This window comes from Mastomys coucha, unplaced genomic scaffold (genome assembly GCF_008632895.1).
Source record: "Mastomys coucha isolate ucsf_1 unplaced genomic scaffold, UCSF_Mcou_1 pScaffold14, whole genome shotgun sequence".
Taxonomy (NCBI): Eukaryota; Metazoa; Chordata; class Mammalia; order Rodentia; family Muridae; genus Mastomys; species Mastomys coucha.
Genome location: NW_022196896.1, coordinates 84,370,559 through 84,389,081, shown reverse-complemented (window position 1 = coordinate 84,389,081; position 18,523 = coordinate 84,370,559). Strand labels below are relative to the sequence as shown.

The following is an 18,523-nucleotide window of genomic DNA, read 5'->3' as shown; positions in this document are numbered from 1 at the left end:
GCATGTCTGTGTGTAAGTCTCTATGTGTGCATCTCTGTGTGTGCATCTCTGTGCTTGCATCTCTGTGTGTGTGCATCTCTGTAATCTCTGTGTATGTACCTCTCTGTTTATGCACCTCTGTGTGTGCATCTCTCTGTGTGTATCTCTGTTTATGCACCTCTGTGCTTGCATCTCTGTGTGTGCACCTCTGTGTGTATGTGCAATAAACACATATACATGTAAAAGCTTAGATAAGGTGTCTGCATTGCTACTCCACAGTAAGCTAGGATACAGTGGCTCATCACAAGTTATTACACACAAGTTTCATTCAAAACCAGAGGCAAAAAGCAAGTGGGATTTAGTAGCTAAGCAAAGACTTATTTAGTCAGCTAAAGAAACCATAGCAACAGTGCCCAGTCTTCCCTCTTAACAGTTATGAAGAGAACAAACTCCAAAGACTTTGTTCAAAAAGTTCAATGATTTACGTTTCCAGGTTTAGTTTACCCTACCTAGCCAGGAAGTCAGGCACCCCAGTACCCCACAACTTCCCATTTCTATTCCATGTTTAGAAACACCAAGTCACAGAGCTGGAAGAGTTGTCTAGAAGGCCTTCTGCCCATCTCTTACATGAATATTGAGGACTCAGAGCAGTTATCTTGGCTTCTTAGCACCAGGGCCAGGAATAAATCACATGTCCCACACACACATACACCCCCCACATTTCCCACCAAGAGTGTTTCTATCTAAGTGTTAAAATTCCCTCAGTGTTAAAATTCTCCTCCCTAAGGAGTTCTTGTGTCCCAAAATAATACAGGCTTTGCCATGTACAACCTGGGCAGGGCTATCATATGGTTAATTCAACCTGAGGGAAGTTTTCTCGACACCTGTTTCCCCAGGCTTCTGCCAGGTGACATTCCCACATGTGTTTGAAGAACTGACCTGTCCCATGGCTACTGAGCCAATACCCACAGGAAACTTCAGGGGAATCACAGCCATTCCCCTCTTCTTCCAGGAATTTTCTGCGTTGAATTTTCCCACAGCTGTTTTCCTCTCAGAGTAGGAACACTTGGCCATGCACTCTCTCCAGCACTCAGAGAGGGTCTTGGCGTTGAACTCTTGCTTGTAATGGGTATTATCAACTTCCTTGTACATATTTATGGTTCGAACCTATGAAAGGAGAGATTTAAATGTGAGGGGAGCTCAGAAGACAATGTCTTGTCCACCTACTGTCCTCTTCCCCCACTCTGCCCATCCTAAAAGGGTCAAGCTGGGTTCTACCCAGTTATTGATAAAGGCATAGCATCCTCTTCATCCTCCACTTGGAATTGGATGCCCAATTGACTATGCTGGACTCACTTGTTTCTGTGCTGTCCCTATACCAGTTTATAAGATGAAATCTTATAAACTTTTATTCCTTTATTCCTGTGCCTCTCAGTATGGTCAAGGCACACTGCTGACTCTTGACTCTTGTGAGCATCAGTTGGAAGGTGCCCAGGCTAAGCAATCTGGGTTGTGTAGATGCTATGACAAGCTAGAGCTACTTACTCCCAAAGCAAATCAATAGGAACATTTGTCTGAATACAACCACTGGCTAAAGGAAAGGGCAGACGAGATTACTCTTAAATTTGTTTGAGAGTTTCATGCAGGCATATTAAGAATTTTCATTGTTTTCAGTATCTGACTCTCTCTCTCATCCCCTTACCTAGCCCCACGGAAACCCCTCTTCCCACGAAGCTTCCTCACCTGTGTTTTGGGGGTATGAACTACTCTACATAATGCATAGACATGGGTGGGACGGTACTTTCTGAAGCTCAGGGAACTGTCCAATGGGTACACCACTGAAGAGACTTGATCCTGCCAGCATCCATTAACATTAGTCCCTCGAGGCAGGGTGGAGCCTCCCGAGCTCCTTCCTCTAACCTCAATGGAGTGTCACTGGCTCAGTCTTGGGTAGGTTTCATGCAGGTAGCTGCAAATGAGAAGACTCTATCCCCAGATGTGCGACGCCCCACATAGACTGTTACGGTATTCCCAGAATTGGCAATAAGGCCTCTTAGCAGAGAGAAAAAGACACCCGACTGCCTTGTATTCTTAGTTGAGAAAACTCCCACCGTTGTGGCCTGCTCCCTCTACAAGCGGATAGAGGCCATTCTGAACGCACACACCTTTCCCAAACCGCTCTCCTAGCAATTGTTCAGATCTCTAGAAGAGGGAACGTATAACTTGATGCAACACACCAATTCAAGGGAAAATAGATTTTAAGAGACTATTCTGGACAGGAAGGGATGTCTTCGTGTAATTCCCCTCTCCTTTCTGCTGCCAAACAATGGCAGAGGCTGTGGTCAGTAGCAGGGGGACCCCTACAAGTTTAAGAGACATAAAGAAGATAGCTCCCACCTCTGGTCTTAGAGTTAGTGTTACAAGGGAAAATGCAGTTGAACTGAAGGCTTGGGCTTTCCAGGTCTCCTGGAGCAGGAGGCAAAGGGGTGTGGTTGTCAGAGGTACTGCTGCATGAAGTGCATCTGCACAAGGTGCCGAAGAGAGGACAGGGCGTGTGCGCATGCGTGAGTGCGGGCATACGTTCTCCCAGGTACTCCTTTTCATCCCCTGTCCTTTCCGCCCCAGTGTGGAGGAGGAGGAGAGAAGGGGAGAGACAGTTCAGTATGTCTCCCCTACAGAAACTCCACACTGGAATCTGGGGGTGGGGTGGGGGAGGCAATGAAGAGGGAATTATCTTTGCTAATGAATGAAGCTGAGGCTGAGACTTAAAGAACTGTCAGGTGACAACTTAATAGCTGAAATGACAAGCCTGCGACAGCCACCTGAGATGTTAGGGAAATAAGAAACGGAGATTGGCAGGCTGAGGTGGTGGGCATGCTGCTCCTAGGATTTGGATATGGTTTATCTCCCAAGGACTGAGATGTCTGAGGTAAGCATCAGTACAGTGGAGTTAGGATGGTGAACCTCTCAGAGAGGAGGTCAGGTGGGAAATGAGGTCCTCTCCAGAGAGTAAGTAGTTTGCATGAAACTCTGGTTACTGGCAAAGAATGAGCTTGGGATCCTATAATGCCAGCTGCTGTGCAGTCCCTATCAGAACTGAGTAGATGCCAGCACCATGACCTTAGACATCTGAAGATGTGTGTGTGTGTGTGTGTGTGTGTGTGTGTGTGTGTGTGTGTGTGTGTAAATCCAATCCATGCTCTGGATTTTTAAAAGAAAATGTACTTTGTTTTGCCTGCATGTTCATCTATGTGAGAGTGTCAGATACCCCTGGAACTGGAGTTACAGTTGTAAACTGTCGTGTGGATGCCTGGAATTGAACCCTGGGTCCTTTGGAAGAGCAATCAGGGCTCATAACCACTGGACGATCTCTCTAGTCCCCCCAATTCATGTTTCCTAGATTTTTTTTTTTAGTGGAGTATGGGTAAGGGAAGGACATCTAAACTTGGTTACTGGCTCTATTAACTAGTTGGTTGGGTAAACTCAAGCAAATAATCTACTCTCTGGATCTCCTCTCTACCTCTTTAACCTAAGTGGTCCCCCAAAGCCTTCCCAGCTCAGATATTCAGCATCTTTTATACACGAGACTAGAGTAGGCTTACCTGCTCAGGGGACAGGCCACACTTGATTGCCACTTCTGTGATACAGGCTTCGGTGACCAGCCCTGCCTGAGGAAAGCCAAACCCACGCAGAGCAGTGTTGGATGGAAGGTTGGTTCTGCAGGCCCGGCCCCGGCAGCGTAGGTTGGGAAACTTGTAAGCATTGTCCATCTTCAGAAGGCCCATTTCTACCACCTGGAGAAACCCAGAACCGGTGAGATCACTGATCCAACATGTCTTCTTCGCCTTTCCTAACCATGCAGACAGCTCAGAATGAAGCCAGGCTGGAAGCAGTGCCTCTCTTTATTTCTCAGCAAAATCCTCACACCCCCCGCTACATACATTTTGCTGTAAGACAATTTTAAAGGATTTGAATTATTCTCAGCTATCACTTTCAAAGCTCAGCCTAGTGCTCATATCTAAGTATGGGAAGCAGACACACAAACAGAGGCTTGGCTGAGATCTCTCAGCTCCCTCCGACCACCTGTGGTTTTCAGGAACTCTGTGCTATTCTGCAGTGAGTCCTTTATTAAAGGTTATGTAAAGAGTGAATATTTCCTGAGTTGAATCATTTTATGGACTACTCTTTGAAGAGTGAGAACTTTCTCTAAAACACTTACCCATAGTGACTCATCCAGGGAGCACCCTCCGTTGCAGTAATGCTCCACGTCCAGGGCCAAGATTCTGCCGTCGTTCATGAATCCAGCCTGGGGAAGAGAGTCGACTGCTGATACTGGTTCTCTTATTTGTACTTTGGGAAAGCTTCACAGAGATAGATTTGACAGCTGTTTTTTGGATACAGTGCTGGTTTAGTGATATTGGGAAGGCTCTGTGTGATAGTCGGTGCTAATTATCAGCTTGACAGATCTAGAATTGCCAATGAGCAACCAACCCCAGGGAGGGATTATCTTGATTGGGTTAACTGAAGCTGGAAGACCAGTCTTAACAGTGGGTGGCATCATTCCCTTGGCTTAGGCTGCATCAAAGGAGAACAGAAGCTGAGCTCAGCAATCACAGCAGGTACTCCTTACATAAATAATCAATGCTATCATATAATTAACATATTACTATATAACTATATAATATAATTACTCTCATTTCTTGTCCTCATACTTCTCTCCACCAGCGACCATCACTGTAATGGCGATGTCCTCCATAACTATGGTCCAGTCTTTTGAATGAAGGATCATTTAGATGAAAGATATTTCTGTTTCAATGACCTGTTTTCATTTCTCCCCTCCCCCAACACTTACACAAACAAGATCATCATTTTCCTTCCCGAATGCTCACTGCTTCCAGACTGTTTTTTCTTTTAGAAAGTTCCAAGCTGTGTTTTGTGGCCTTATTCATCATGTTGTGCTACGTTTTTCAACAAATACTATTTTATTTTATACAGTATAAGCTCTGGAGCTTGTCTGCCCCATAACTCACAACCATGTCTCAGGCTCAGCTCCTTCCTGTCTGTACTCATCCTGCCTCCTGGAGGCCACCTGCTTCATGCTCACACTGCTAAGGCCATCCTATCCCCAGAGGAGAGGTCATGGCACCCTCCTGTACGGGCTCAAACCCAGTTATGGCATGACTTGCCAACAATCTACTCCATGTACTGTGTATTCAGATGCTGATTGCTGTGCCTGGAGATCTGGTTGCAGTCTGGATGTTGGCATTGTCATGATACTTAGAGCATATCTGGTCTCAATGACTTGTAAAGGTTGTTTCCCATCACCTGTGATTGCTCAATAAAGAGCTGATCAGCCAATTATCTGGGCAGAAGAGAATTGGGCAGGACTTCCCAGCTCAGTCAGGAGGCCCCAGACAAAAAAAGAAAGGAGAGGAGAGAGAGAAGGAAGGAAGAGGATTAGTCCAAGAGGATTAGTCAAGAGGATGCTATGAGAGAGCAGCCATAAGAATAAAGAAGAAGCCAGGCGGTGGTGGCGCACACCTTTAATCCCAGCACTTGGGAGGCAGAGGCAGGCGGATTTCTGAGTTCGAGACCAGCCTGGTCTACAGAGTGAGTTCCAGGACAGCCAAGGCTATACAGAGAAACCCTGTCTTGAAAAAAAAAAAACAAAAAACAAAAAAAACCCAAACAAACAAACAAACAAACAAAAAGAATAAAGAAGAAGAGCAGTATCGGGAGGATTTGCCATGGGCAGATCATTATGGGACAGTCATGAGGACACACATGGATCAGAGCAAGTCAGGGCAAGTCGCAGATGCAGGTAAAGGACAACGAGGCTGGGAAGTAGGCAGCCATGGAGGTTTAGAATAGGTAAGTATCTGCCCAGCATAGTGCCTGCAGCTTGTTAAAAAATGTATTAGGTCTCTGTGTCATTTATTCAAGAGCTAAAATGGGCTAGCATGGGCACAGAAACACCTTGTCGTGACTTGCGAACAAGTTGCGGGGGAATCGTAGAAAAGCCCCAGAATTACATCTACAACTTGGTCTCACTCTTTTGTGTGAAGTTAAATTTAAATTCATGCTGGGGCTCTAAGCCTCTCTCAGGCTGGCATTTGGGCACACAAGACTGCATTTCCTAGCTACCCCACAGCGAGGTGCCAAAGTCAGTGCCAAGATGTCTGGACAGAAGCAAGGTCCACCACTTACAGACCTGGCATTGATAGATTAAGCTTATCAGTATTCCCTTGTCTATTGCCTGCTGCAGAAGGCTCTGTGGAGGGCTCGGGCACCTGCACAGATTCCAACAGAACTTTCAGGGACTATGGCAATATTCCATGTCTACATTTGCAATATGGTAGTCAACAATTACAGGTGGGCATTGTGTACTTGAAACATTGTGTACAGCATACTCCTAGTTTAATTTTATTTTGTTAATGCAAATTTAAATAGTTGTACACACCCAGTGGTTATTAGAGAGCAGTCTAGGAGGATAAAAGTGCTATTAGAAAAACGAGTCCCTGGATGAACAGAGCAAGCCCTCCCCTCCTCCAGTCCATGCAAACCACAAGGCTCCTACCTGAATGAGAAATAGCATAGTAAAAGCTTAAGATCCTGAGAGATTTGGGTTATTTGTTAAAGCTGTCAGCCAGCTTTAAAACGTGAAATAATCTCTTAAGAGGCAAAAGAATAATTATTTTCTACTATAGAAACTTTTGTAGGAATTTCTGGGTCATAGTTTTTCACAATACGCTTGATATATTAAAAAATGAGGAACCATTTGCAAATAATTGCAATTTCATCTAGCACCATTGTTACAGGAGTTATTCTATTTTTACCTTTTATGTGTGGAAAGAATGGTTATCAGATCGACTTTCATGGACATACAGTCACATGTTTTCCAATCATTCACTCCATAATGCTCAATTCTAGCTAGTACTTTCTCTCAAACTGGCTTCGCTGAGCAAAGCAGGAAATCTCACTGAACGGGGTGGTAGATAAACAGGAGCACAAGAAGTGGAAAGTCTGGCCGCCATTTATTTTGGCTGGTTTTTATGTCAATTTGACACAAGCTAGAGTTGTCTGAGAGAAAGAAACATCGATTGAAAAAATGACTGCATAATATTGGGCTATAGGCAAGCCTATAGGGAATTTTCTTAGTTAATGAGTGATGGGGGAGCTCCTTGTGGGTGGTGCCATCCTGAACTGGTGGTCTTGAGTGCTATAAAAAAGCAGGCTGAGGAAGCCATGTGGAGCTAACCTCTTCCATGACAGCCAATCCTGACTCCAGGTTCCTGCCCTGTTTGAGTTTCTGCCCTAATTGTTTTCCATGATGGACTAAAATGTAGAGCTGTGGGTGACGTAGGCCTTTCCTCCCTTATACCTTCCATCACTGCAAAGGAAACCCAACTAAGGCGCATCTGTCGATGTGTCTGTTGTCCTTCCCCTGTCAGCGTAGCCAAACACTGCCCTCTGCCTTAACGAATGCTCTCGTTGCAACGTGAATCCTTCCCTGATTTGTTCCTCTGCTCACTTTATACTTTCCAAGGTAAGGATGGCGGCCTCCAGTTATGAGCATGTCTTCTCCTCGTTCCAGAACGCAGCGGACTGCACGACCATGTCTGAAACAGAAAATAAAAACCAATCAATCAATCAAACAAACAAACAAATGAGCTGGCTATTATTCCACAATCATATTATGCCTTCTAGGTGTGTTGGCTCCAAAGGCAATTTCCTATATGCCAAGGTTTTTAAATCCTCATTGAAAGACAGTAAGATAAATATATGTCAACTTAACCCAAAAAGCATCTATTTAATTCATGAGAGAGGAAAGACAGACAGACAGACAGACATGATTGGGGAAGCACAGGGAGAGAAAGAGAGGCTGATTGATTTTGGGAGATTAACTGGGTTACATATCTGACACATAAACATGTAGCTCAGACTATCAATGCTAAGAACGACCGCACCCATGTGGGACCTGTTTCTGTTGACTTTCAAAGTATTGCATATTTTATTTATGTTTGCTTGCTTGTCTTGTCTATCTATCTATCCATATCTATCTATCTGTCTGTCTGTCTGTCTGTCTATCTATTTTTTTTTGAGCCAGGGTTTCTCTGTGTATCCCTGGCTGTCCTTGGAACTCACTCTGTGGACCACACTGGCCTCTCAAACTCACAGAGATCCTCCTGCCTCTGCCTCCCAAGCACTGAGAGGCATGCACCACCACTGCTTAGTCCATGTATTATAATATTTTTACAATGTCTTTCATCATATTTTCAGTGATTGGTGCTTATTTTTCTTCTTACAGAATTTGGCAATAAAAGATGAAGAAGTTTAATAAGCTGGCATCTTGCTCAGGTATTGGTTTGTATTGTATGATCTTAAATAGCCTTAGTCTAGATTCTTTCTCATTCCACATTCCAGTATTAAGATTTCACTTCATGGCCGGGCGGTGGTGGCGCACACCTTTAATCCCAGCACTTTGGAGGCAGAGGCAGGTGGATTTCTGAGTTTGAGGCCAGCCTGGTCTACAGAGTGAGTTCCAGGACAGCCAGGGCTCTACAGAGAAACCCTGTCTCGGAAAAAAAAAAAAAAAGACTTCACTTCACAGTCAGTTTGTTTAACTGATTTCTCCCACTTACTTGCTGGCAGCGAATGCAGTGATGGCTGCAAAGATGCTGGTCTTGCCCACCTTCCCTCCAAACGCCCCGCCAACACGCCTTACATGACACATGACCTTGTTGACGGAGAGCCTCAAGGTTGCAGCAACTATATCCTGTCAACAATAATGGTTTTCATTGCTCTGGCCCATCTTCAGCAAGACGTATGGCCATCAATGCTGCGCCCACAATCTTAACAGGAAGTCTGTCCCCCAAGTGTCACAACTATTACACATGCTGTTTCCATGATGTTGAGACACAAGCCATGCTGTTCATATGATTATGATAAATGACAGAGTGGAAGAGTACCCAATACCCTTACCATTACCAACAACTATTCTCTTGGCTAGAATGACACTGCTAAAATACTATTAACATGAACTAGTTCTTTCCATAGTGGTGAGATAATTCTGTGCCTGCTAGAACCACAGCCAGCGTATCCTTCCCACAATAATCCCTCGAGGGATGTTTCCTGAAGCAGTAAGATGTCATGGCCCTGAGCCTCTCCACTTCTCACATCCTTACTGGGTTACTGTGAACACTGACCAGTCTTCCCAGGATGTGTGTTCCTGTTTTGGTCATCTCATCTTAACTGGTTTTTATTGAGGGAGAGCCCACCATCACACAGGGAATGGACAGCAGTTATATGGTCCCTCTTGGTGTGACACCCTTCCCAGTGTTGCTGTTCACATCTTCACACTCCTCCTCTGTCTCCTTAGTACCCATCACATCCAGATCCCTTCACTTTGCTTCCGACCTTTCCCTCAATGCTTAGAACCAGTTGAGGCAGGCATCCTCTCCTTTCTTTGCATGTAAATTGCCTGGGACACAGGATATAGGCAACAGATGTTTTTAGGAGAGACAGGTGGGTAAATGAAAGAGAGGTGTTTGTGCTGTAGAACTGCCTGGGATAGCCTCTCTTCCACCACCTGACCTCATCGTACTACAGAGGCAAATGAAGACTTGTTTCTCTTAATTCTTCCGCCACTCATTTCATTTTTTTACTTCACTCATCATTTTTTTTTTTTTTTTTTACTTCGCTGCTTTAGTGCCTTGCTGTTTCTTGTCTATTACAGTTCCCTAGCTGCTCCTTGTAAATGAGGTACTATCAGCTTGAGAGGATGGGCCTTTCCCATTTTCCCTGTGTTTCTTAACAGCCAAGAGGACATCAAGAGATGCCTGCTGGTTGCATAATTGATTTTAAAGCTATGGATCCACAAGCAAAGACTTCTCTCTAATAAAAACCCTCTTCTAAGTTAGGAAAGTCTAGGGTTGTGAATAGCCAATTGCATATGAGTATAAGTACTTAATGTATTGTTGTCTGTAATTGTTCTTGTACATTTTGCTGTCAGAAACCATTTAGCCACGTCCCAGCCTCAATGATCCCATGTTACCTGTATATATCTGGGGAACTGTGTAGACACATAGATGTCAATCTCTCCATCCTCTCCTTTGGGAACAACAAGCATGCTTTGGGTTTCCATATAAAAATGTTCCTGGCCGCCTATGTGTATTTCACCTGTTACAAAAGAACACATGGAAGTCAAATGCCAACCAAAAGAGCAGGTTGTTTTCCACCCTCTCCCTTTATCTCATGGCACAGAAACTCCACTGGCTGAGCTTTAAGCCACACACTGAAGGGTGGCAAACACCAATGTTTATTTCTCAGCTGAAAGCATTGTTGTAGAAGAAACTCTTGTCCCTGTCAATGTGTGCAGTCAGAGCCCTGAGGAAAGATGTCTGAGTTTCTAGAGTCAAAATTCCATGACAAGGAGACGTCTCATTTCAAGGTGGGATGGAATATTGTGTTCCTCCACATTTCACCCATTAGATTGTCTAATCACTTGAACCTTAAAGATCCAAGAAATATGATTGCACAAAATGGAGTCATTCCTGTCATGTCCAACAAAAAATGGCATCAAGAGGCCATAGGGGCAAACACCTGTTGCAAAAATGGTCTTCCAAGCTCAGTCCAAAGTGACAAGGGCCTAAGTTTAACTCACAGATATGTCTTACCTTCCAAATAATGAGACACATCAGTCAGAATGTGCCTGTTTTCTGCCAACAATGTTGCCAACATCACTGGATAAAGTTTTCTTCACCAATAAACCCCAACCTTTTCCTTTGTTCTCTAGGTAAGAGGGTAGCCCTTTTCTACACAAATCTCCTATATTGCACTTCTATTTCTTGTATATTATTACCAAAGAAGTACATTCATTATTCTTTGTCTTTCTCTGTCTCTGTGTCTCTCTCTGTGTTCTCTCTCTCTCTCTCTATCTATCTATCATTAAAAACAGACAAAAGTCCCTGAAAGGCTGGGGAAAAAAAGCAAAATAAGAAGGGACATAAGGATACAAGTAAAGGAGCCCCACTAGTGATTGGCTTTCAGAGTTACTGCTATCATGCACCTTGTGTGTGTCAGTCTTGGTTCTAGAGAAGCCAGAAGATCTCAAAATACCCACAAGCAAAGCGAAAGCCTCACTCTCGCTACAGTGGCAAATTAATCTCTCTCTCTCTCTCCCTCTCTCTCTCTCTCTTTCTTCCCTCCTTTCCTTCCTTCCTTCCTTTCTCTCTCTCTCTCTTTCTTTCTTCCTTCCCTCCTTCCTTCCTTTGCTCCTTCCTTCCCTCCTTCCTTCCTTCCTTCCTTTCTCTCTCTTTTTTGGAAAGATTCCCTGGGTGATTCTGACCCTTGCACTTTTTCTTAATTCCTCCACTCATGTCAATTTTGACTTTTCTGGTTTAGTGCCTTGCCATCTCTTTCCCAATACTGGTTCCTAGCTGCTTCTTGTAAAGGAGATACTATTGGCTTGAGAGGACAGGCCGTTCTCATTTTCCCTTTGTTTCCCAAGAGCCAAGGGGACATCAAGCAATGCCTGCTGGTTGCACAATTGATTTTAAAGCTGAGGGAAACAGCCTCATGAAAGCCAAAAGACCAGATGAGAAGCCCAGGAAGACACTTTTAGAAGTAGTTGACACCAACCAGATACCACAGAGGGACCTGCAGAGGGTGAGTGGGGAGCTCAGATTCCCAGCACTGTCAACTGTCATGAGTACACTGCCCATGTCTGTGATCCCAGTGAGAGAGCTAGACTATACCCTCATGTGGCAGTAACAAGGCACCATCCTGCTCCTTCTTGCCCACCTGCACCTGGTCAGTTCTAGTACAGAAGATGTTACTAAGAGCCACACTATCATAAGACTGTATTCAAAATATCCCAGAGTCTATAAAAAGTCACCCATCAGTCCAAGAACCAGGAAAACCTCAACTTTAGTGAAGAAAGACCAACACCAACATGACACAAATGTTTGGGTCTTCTGATAGGTGAGCAGGTATCATAAGAATGTTTCAATAAGAAATAATCAAAATGTGGAATCTTAACAAAAGAAAAATATAAACATATCAAAAGGAATTTCTGCAACTGGCAGACTCAAGAGCAGAAATGATTAATGAGCAAGAAAAAGAACAATTAAAAACATCCAGACATGGTGGTACACTCCTTTAATCCCAGCACTTGGGAGGCTGAGGCATCTGAATTCTAGGCTAGCCTGGTCTACAGAGTGAGTTCCAGGACAACCAGGGCTACACAGAGAAACCCTGTCTTGGGAAAAAAAAACATGATGATGATGATGAGGATACAATCATGCCAATCTAAAAAAGGTAAAGAACAGACTAGAAAACAATGAAACCATGTGACAGGAAGAGGGGATCTGCCATTTGTGTCACTGAAATCAAGTGTTTGAAAAGTAATGGCCAAATACTTCCCAAACTTGGAAGAAGATATAAACCTACAGATTTAAAAAGCTGGATGACCCTAAACTGGATGAATCCAAAGAAATTCTTGGCGCTGTTGAATTTCAAAACACTAAAGATGAAACTAAATGCTATCCTGAAAGCTGCCAGTGCCTGCGTTAAAAATTAAAAAAAAAAAAAAAAAAAAAAAAAAAAAAAAAAGTCTAAGAGCACTCCATGCGCCCCAGTAACCATGGTGACCAGAGGACTCGGAAGAAAACTTTCTAGTGTAGTCACCTCAGAATTATGTGACAATATCTTCCAACATGAGCATCAGGGCAGGCTGGGGAGGGATGAGAAGAGCTGTGGTCTCTTCTCACCGCTTGTGGGTCCACGGTTCCCACTCTCTGGGAGCAACATCCGTTGAGGCTGTTGAATGGTTTCTAGAAGGCAAAGGAAGCCCTAGACTAGGCATGCCCAGAAAGCTGCCTGCTGCTAGTGTTGGAGACAGTTTTACCTTCAAGAATTTGATCGACGGTTTTAAATGCTTCGTCGACATTCCCACACTCCAGTTTCCGTTCTGACTCGAAGAAGGACTTGTGTTGTATAGCCTCCTGGAAAGAGAACAGAAGAGTGAGACAGCCTCGAGAGATAGCCTGCCTCAGGGAGTCCCAGGTCCTGTGGGAAAATCTGGGTAGCGGATTTCTCCTGTGGGGTCCAGGTTCTCTCCCTGTGGCGCAGGGGAAGCTAAGCTGAAAGCCAAGCTTCAGAGATTCTCCAAGGAGCAAATGCGAATGTGCCCATTAAGTATGAGCACACCGAGCCTGCTCAGGAAATACCTCCTATGAGGGGCTACAGAACAGAACTGTTGTCTTCCAGGCTGACAGTTCTCTGGGGTTAATAATCCACTGTATGGAGCCAAGGCCACTTAGCTGATTCAGATCAGTCAGAGTCGTCTGTCCATGGCCACTTCCCCACTTCCAGTTGACTGTCAGCCTCTCTGAGCATCAAGCAGCAGGCACACAAACAGCTTACCGGGAAATGAGACAACATAAAGGGCCCTGGGGCGTAAAGGTCATATAAATGCTAGCTAAAACCCACTAATGACTGGAGACACAGGCTCTGCCTGCTAGACTCCCCCTGCTCCTCCTTCAGAGCCCCGGAGCATTTTATTTGCATGGGGCACTGGAGTGACAGGGGCCACCTGCCCTGGATTGATGGTTCACATACGGCTTGCCTGGGTAACCACGAGTTCATTTACACACTGGCTTCCCTGGTGTCGATTTTGAGAAGTACTTCAGTAAACATGGTCAGGGCTACCAGCATTCTCTACCACAGGTTACCAGCCATCTGTGGAGCTGCTGGTAATTGGGGATTCTCCCAATTCCGGATCCCTCTGGCCACCCGAAACTGTGTAGATGCCTCCTCTCCAGGCACCTTACAGAGACTCTTCTGTGACTGTGCCATTTCCTCTACTGAAGGGCTATGGTCTTTGGTGGAATGTTCGCTCCATGCCCTTGGGGAGCCCTGTTAGTTTCTGGTGGGGATAAAGGTTGTCTGACCTCATAAGATTGCTGTGAGCACTTAGTGAGGCAATATGAACCCAACTTAACACCAAGCCAAGCACGCATGCAGAGTGCTGCTCCTGCATTGACCATTGATTACAGATCTATTGCTGCTGATGGTTACAGAGAGGTTCTGAGAAGGGTACTTTTTTTTTTCCCCACACTTGTTCCAAGAATTTGGGTAGAGTTTCTCCATTCATAGTTCTAAGAAACATAAACTGGATGGAGCCTTCGGTTACTGACACAAATTAATTTCTTTCCAGCCACTTTTGCTGAAAACACTCTTCATATTGAAGCAACAGCTCATACGCCGCACCCTTTTTAATTAACCAAAAGTTCAGATATGGCAGGGTTTTGTTTTTGAAGTGACTTTTCTACTCATTTTGTAAGAGTTCATCTTTTCAAGTCTCACTTGCTGACTGTTCTTTGGGTGACTTGGAGCCAATTTGCTGAATCCTCTTAGCTAGAGAGAGTGGTTAATGGAGAGCAACTTGCCTAGAGTTGGGTGAGGCTCCTGCAAGAATGGGCAGGTGAGTGACCATGGAGAGCTTAACCTCTAACCACAAGGAGAGGTGACACCTTCATGCAATACCAATATTTGATGTTTTCTGGCAAGCAAGTAGGGTCTGTTGGTGGAGGCTGAGAGAGCAAGGGGAAAGTGCTTTTGTGCAACTTTAATTTGGCTGTGAGGCAAGAGGGGGAAAGTGGATAAAGATTACAAATAAAAATTTGATAAATCATTCATTACTCACGTAATTCCTTTTAAAAAGTAATTATGGCTCAAAAGCAGACATTGCAGGGAAAGGATAGAACAGTGTGAAACTAGGGGCTGAAAGAACCTCTACGGAAGAGAAAGGAGGTTTGCATTGGACTCTGGCTAGAGAAACTGCAACACTTCTTACTGTTGTCCTCTTGACATGATTTTATTTTAATTTGAAAACACTAAGGGAACTTTCTGGAACCAAGGGCTACATTCCTAGGAATAAAGCACCACAGGAAACACACCCAAGGCCAAGTTCTCATGAAGACACTGATCTTGGCCAACAGTTTTTTTCATTTTAGATAAGATGACCCATACAATGTACCAGTGGCACAGAAAGGCCTCCACTGTCAAGAAGGACACCTGACAGACCCGCTCCTGTCACCTACGGTGGCTCTCTCTCCCATTCTGAGAGGGAGGCTCACCTCAGAGCATGGAGACCATGTACATCCTGGAAGCCTTACTTGTTTAATTGACATTTATGCAAAGGCCATAACTCAAGGGCCAAGGAGATGCACATAGGCAGACACCACCGTTTCATGTCTTACAACCTCTGTAACTTCTCAAATTCTGTTCAAAAATTGAGATAAAAATGCAAGATTCCAGGGTTTTTGTGTTTTTGTTGTAGTTATTGTTTAGTTGCCAAAATTCTGTAGGCATCATATGATCCAAGTCTCATGATTATTTAAGATTGGCATTAAAGAATGTTAAAGGAGTGTCTGTGGTATTTGCTACATGGAATATTTTTTCAGTACCCACTGTGTACCTGCCAAAGCAAGAGAGACTACAAGTCAGAGCTATAGGACTGGCTGTGCTATCCTAGCTGCCTGCCTGGCATTCTTACCTTTCCCCTTCCAAACCATGCTACTATCTTTACTTAGGTCTCTACACCCCAGACAGCCCATCAGAGACCTGCCCCCCCATCTCAGTTGTGACAACAGATCTTCTGTTCATCTGGTCAGACATTAATCCAGAGAGAGACATGGGACTGAGGTAGCCAAATGAATCTGGATCTCAGTCATGTTTGGAGCGCTGGGACAATAGTGTACCACTCATCACAAACATGGACAGAGAAGCCCAGGATTCCTGGCTGCCCTGGAGCTACACGGGGAAAAAGCTGGGTTGTGAGCATGAGAGAAGAGACAGAAAGAACCAGGTTCCTATGGAAACTGCATGGAAACTGCCAATACACGCTGAGCCGATGGACTCTCTGTGCGGAAGCCTACTGCATCAGATATTCCTATTCCTATGCTGAAGCACTGTAACGGACATGCCACTCCCTGAACTGCCATCCGCTTGAGCTCGTACCTCAATCGTGAGGATCAGAGGCTCCAAGTCTCGGTAGACCACCTTCACTTGCTTCGCCGCTTGCTTTGCCCGTGTCTCAGAATCCGCAATCACGGCACAGACAAGATGGCCCACGCAGTGTACCTGTGGCACAGAAAGGAGGGCACACAACAGACAGACTCCTGTCATTTGCTGTGGTCTTCTCTCCTGTTCTGAGAGGGGTAAAACTCTGCTCATGTGGGGGTAGACTTCAGAGGACAGCCATAATTCACATTGCCTCTGCCAGCGTACACAGCCCGGCCACAGTGAGCTTCAACCTTGACTTCAGACTTTGGAGAGCCAAGTTTTCTGCCAGGGAGAGCCAGAGGTAGGGGCTGTTTGAAATGATGAAGTTCTTTCGGGTAGACGGTGGATTGAGAGATGCAGAGCATCTGAATCCTGCCTTTGCTGTATTGCAGTTGCCTGTTCTCCAGTAGCCAAATTGATCATTTGAAACTTTCAGCAAGTCTCTGTTAGAACAGCTCCTTTTGGCCTCACCGCCAAATGGGAAGCAGTACATGAAATATGTACATAAATTAAGCATGATCCCTCACTGCAGGAACTGCAATAGGTAGAGGAGTATTTACAACTTGTAAATGAATTTAGAACAAGGATGAAGGGCTGGGTCCATTAGGTTTTCTCTGGAGAGGAAGCTGTTGTGAGGGCAGGGCCCACACCACCTCACTGAGTTTATTTCAAAATTCCACGGGATATAGACGGTGTGAATAAACAAATCAGACTTCAGAGAGGTAGAGGGAACTTTCAGATCAAGAGACAGAGAATAACTTCACACTAGAGAAACTAACTGAATTCAGAGCTTGAGCTCGGACACATTGGGACTGGGGTAAGTAGAGATGCTTGGGCGGGGGTTCGCAAATTTATATATAAAATTTATAATTCTCTGCCCATGTAGTCTTTCATATTTCTTGGCAGCATAATGCTACAACTGAATAAGACATCAAAGTGTCAATCTGTCTTAAATCTCATGTATCACAAGCTAGCCTCAGACACATTGTGTAGCTGAGGATGACCCTGAAGTTTTGATCCTTCTCCCTCTACCTCCCAAGTGCTCCATTCACGGGCATACACAACCATGTCCAGTGTATATAATTCTGGGGATGGGTCCCGGGGCTTCGTTCACATGAGACAAGTATTGCAACAACTGAGTCCCACCCCCAGCCCTGAAAACAGCTTACATCACCAATCAACTTAAGTGGGAAATGAATAAACTTGAGTTCATATCTATTAGAATATTTGTGATTCATGATTACTGCTCAAAGAATACTGAGCTCTTTGTGGTATGTCAAATTAGACACTACCCTATGAAAATATGAGGAGCCAGTAACTGGGAAAGTTGTTCAGACGGCAAGAAGGCAGTACCTCATCTGTGGCCAGAAATGTCTCTGTGCCGAAGGTGTTTGCTTCCTGAAGATGATCTGCAGTAATGATGTCCACCACACCAGGCAGGCTGAGAGCTTCTGACAGATCAATGGACCTAGGAAAGCATGTCAGATGGCTTCACAGAGCAGTCCCACAGCCCAAAGACACTGAGAATGTGGCAGTTGGAAACTAAGGACTGTCAGAGAATTAATTGCTTTGACAGTTGTCTGCCAGGCAACGGGGCACCATAAAGTTACTTGTGCAAGATTCTGTGAAGAATCCTACATTTCAATACCATTTCTAGTGTGGGTGTCAGCGAGCCTCCATTTACTCTACTTTTCATTGACAGGACAGAGTTAGACAGCAGGAAGAATCTTCCTACGTGTGGGGGGAGAACACTTACACAATCTTAGCGTGTGCTCTTGGACTCGTTACAAAAGTCAGGAAAAGCTCCCGGTCTACTGCAGGCATGTCATCACAGTAGATGGCCTCGCCAGTGGCATGTTTAATACCAGAAAGGTGCATGATGGGACGCCCAATTGGGTCCTGAGGAAGCTGCGTTGGGTCTACATTCTGTTTAATGAAAACCGGCATATAACTCATATTTCTACAGAGATGGTAGAATAATCACAGGATATATGTCTCCCACAAGAGGGTAGCTATATAAACTCATCCTTAAGCCAGAATTCTCTTGAGTGTGAAAATAGTCACTATTTTCATTACTCCAAACAGCTTATGAGAACAATTTGGCAGTGAAATTAAAATGTATAAATATGACACATTTTTTCTTAGTTTTTGGAATGTACATGCCAAATATCTCTAGTGGAAACCCTTAGACTTGTTTGTCTAAGCACATGGATTTGATCTTTCTTTTTTAATATGAAACCAAATTTACACATGGGAATTCAGGTGTGAGCAGGGATCTGAAGTAATCCCATCATCTGCTAGCTCCATGGATCCAACTCACTGCTCTGCTCCCCTGATAAAGAGCTCTACAACCCCCACCCCACCCTTTCATCCCCCCCATCCTCTCATCCTCACCCCATCCCCACCCTCTTACCCCCAACCTCACCCCACCCTCCACCCCCAACCTCTCACCCTCATCCCCACCTCCCTCTTACCC

The 18,523-nt window shown here is 44.7% G+C and overlaps 1 protein-coding gene across 2 annotated transcripts in view; it reads right to left on the bottom strand.

The window, feature by feature from the left end:
* LOC116088453 (aldehyde oxidase 1) overlaps positions 1-18,523 on the bottom strand; it is an 82,710-nt gene that overhangs the window by 20,212 nt on the left and 43,975 nt on the right. For both annotated transcript variants that reach the window (XM_031367552.1, XM_031367551.1), the window contains exons 17-26: positions 17,804-17,973; positions 17,401-17,515; positions 16,003-16,125; positions 12,887-12,983; positions 10,034-10,158; positions 8,622-8,755; positions 7,511-7,598; positions 4,199-4,285; positions 3,582-3,773; positions 919-1,146 (exon numbers count right to left, since the gene is read on the bottom strand). In XM_031367552.1, the coding sequence (XP_031223412.1) occupies positions 919-1,146; positions 3,582-3,773; positions 4,199-4,285; positions 7,511-7,598; positions 8,622-8,755; positions 10,034-10,158; positions 12,887-12,983; positions 16,003-16,125; positions 17,401-17,515; positions 17,804-17,973 (1,359 nt within the window). The remainder of the gene's footprint in view (positions 1-918; positions 1,147-3,581; positions 3,774-4,198; positions 4,286-7,510; positions 7,599-8,621; positions 8,756-10,033; positions 10,159-12,886; positions 12,984-16,002; positions 16,126-17,400; positions 17,516-17,803; positions 17,974-18,523) is intronic.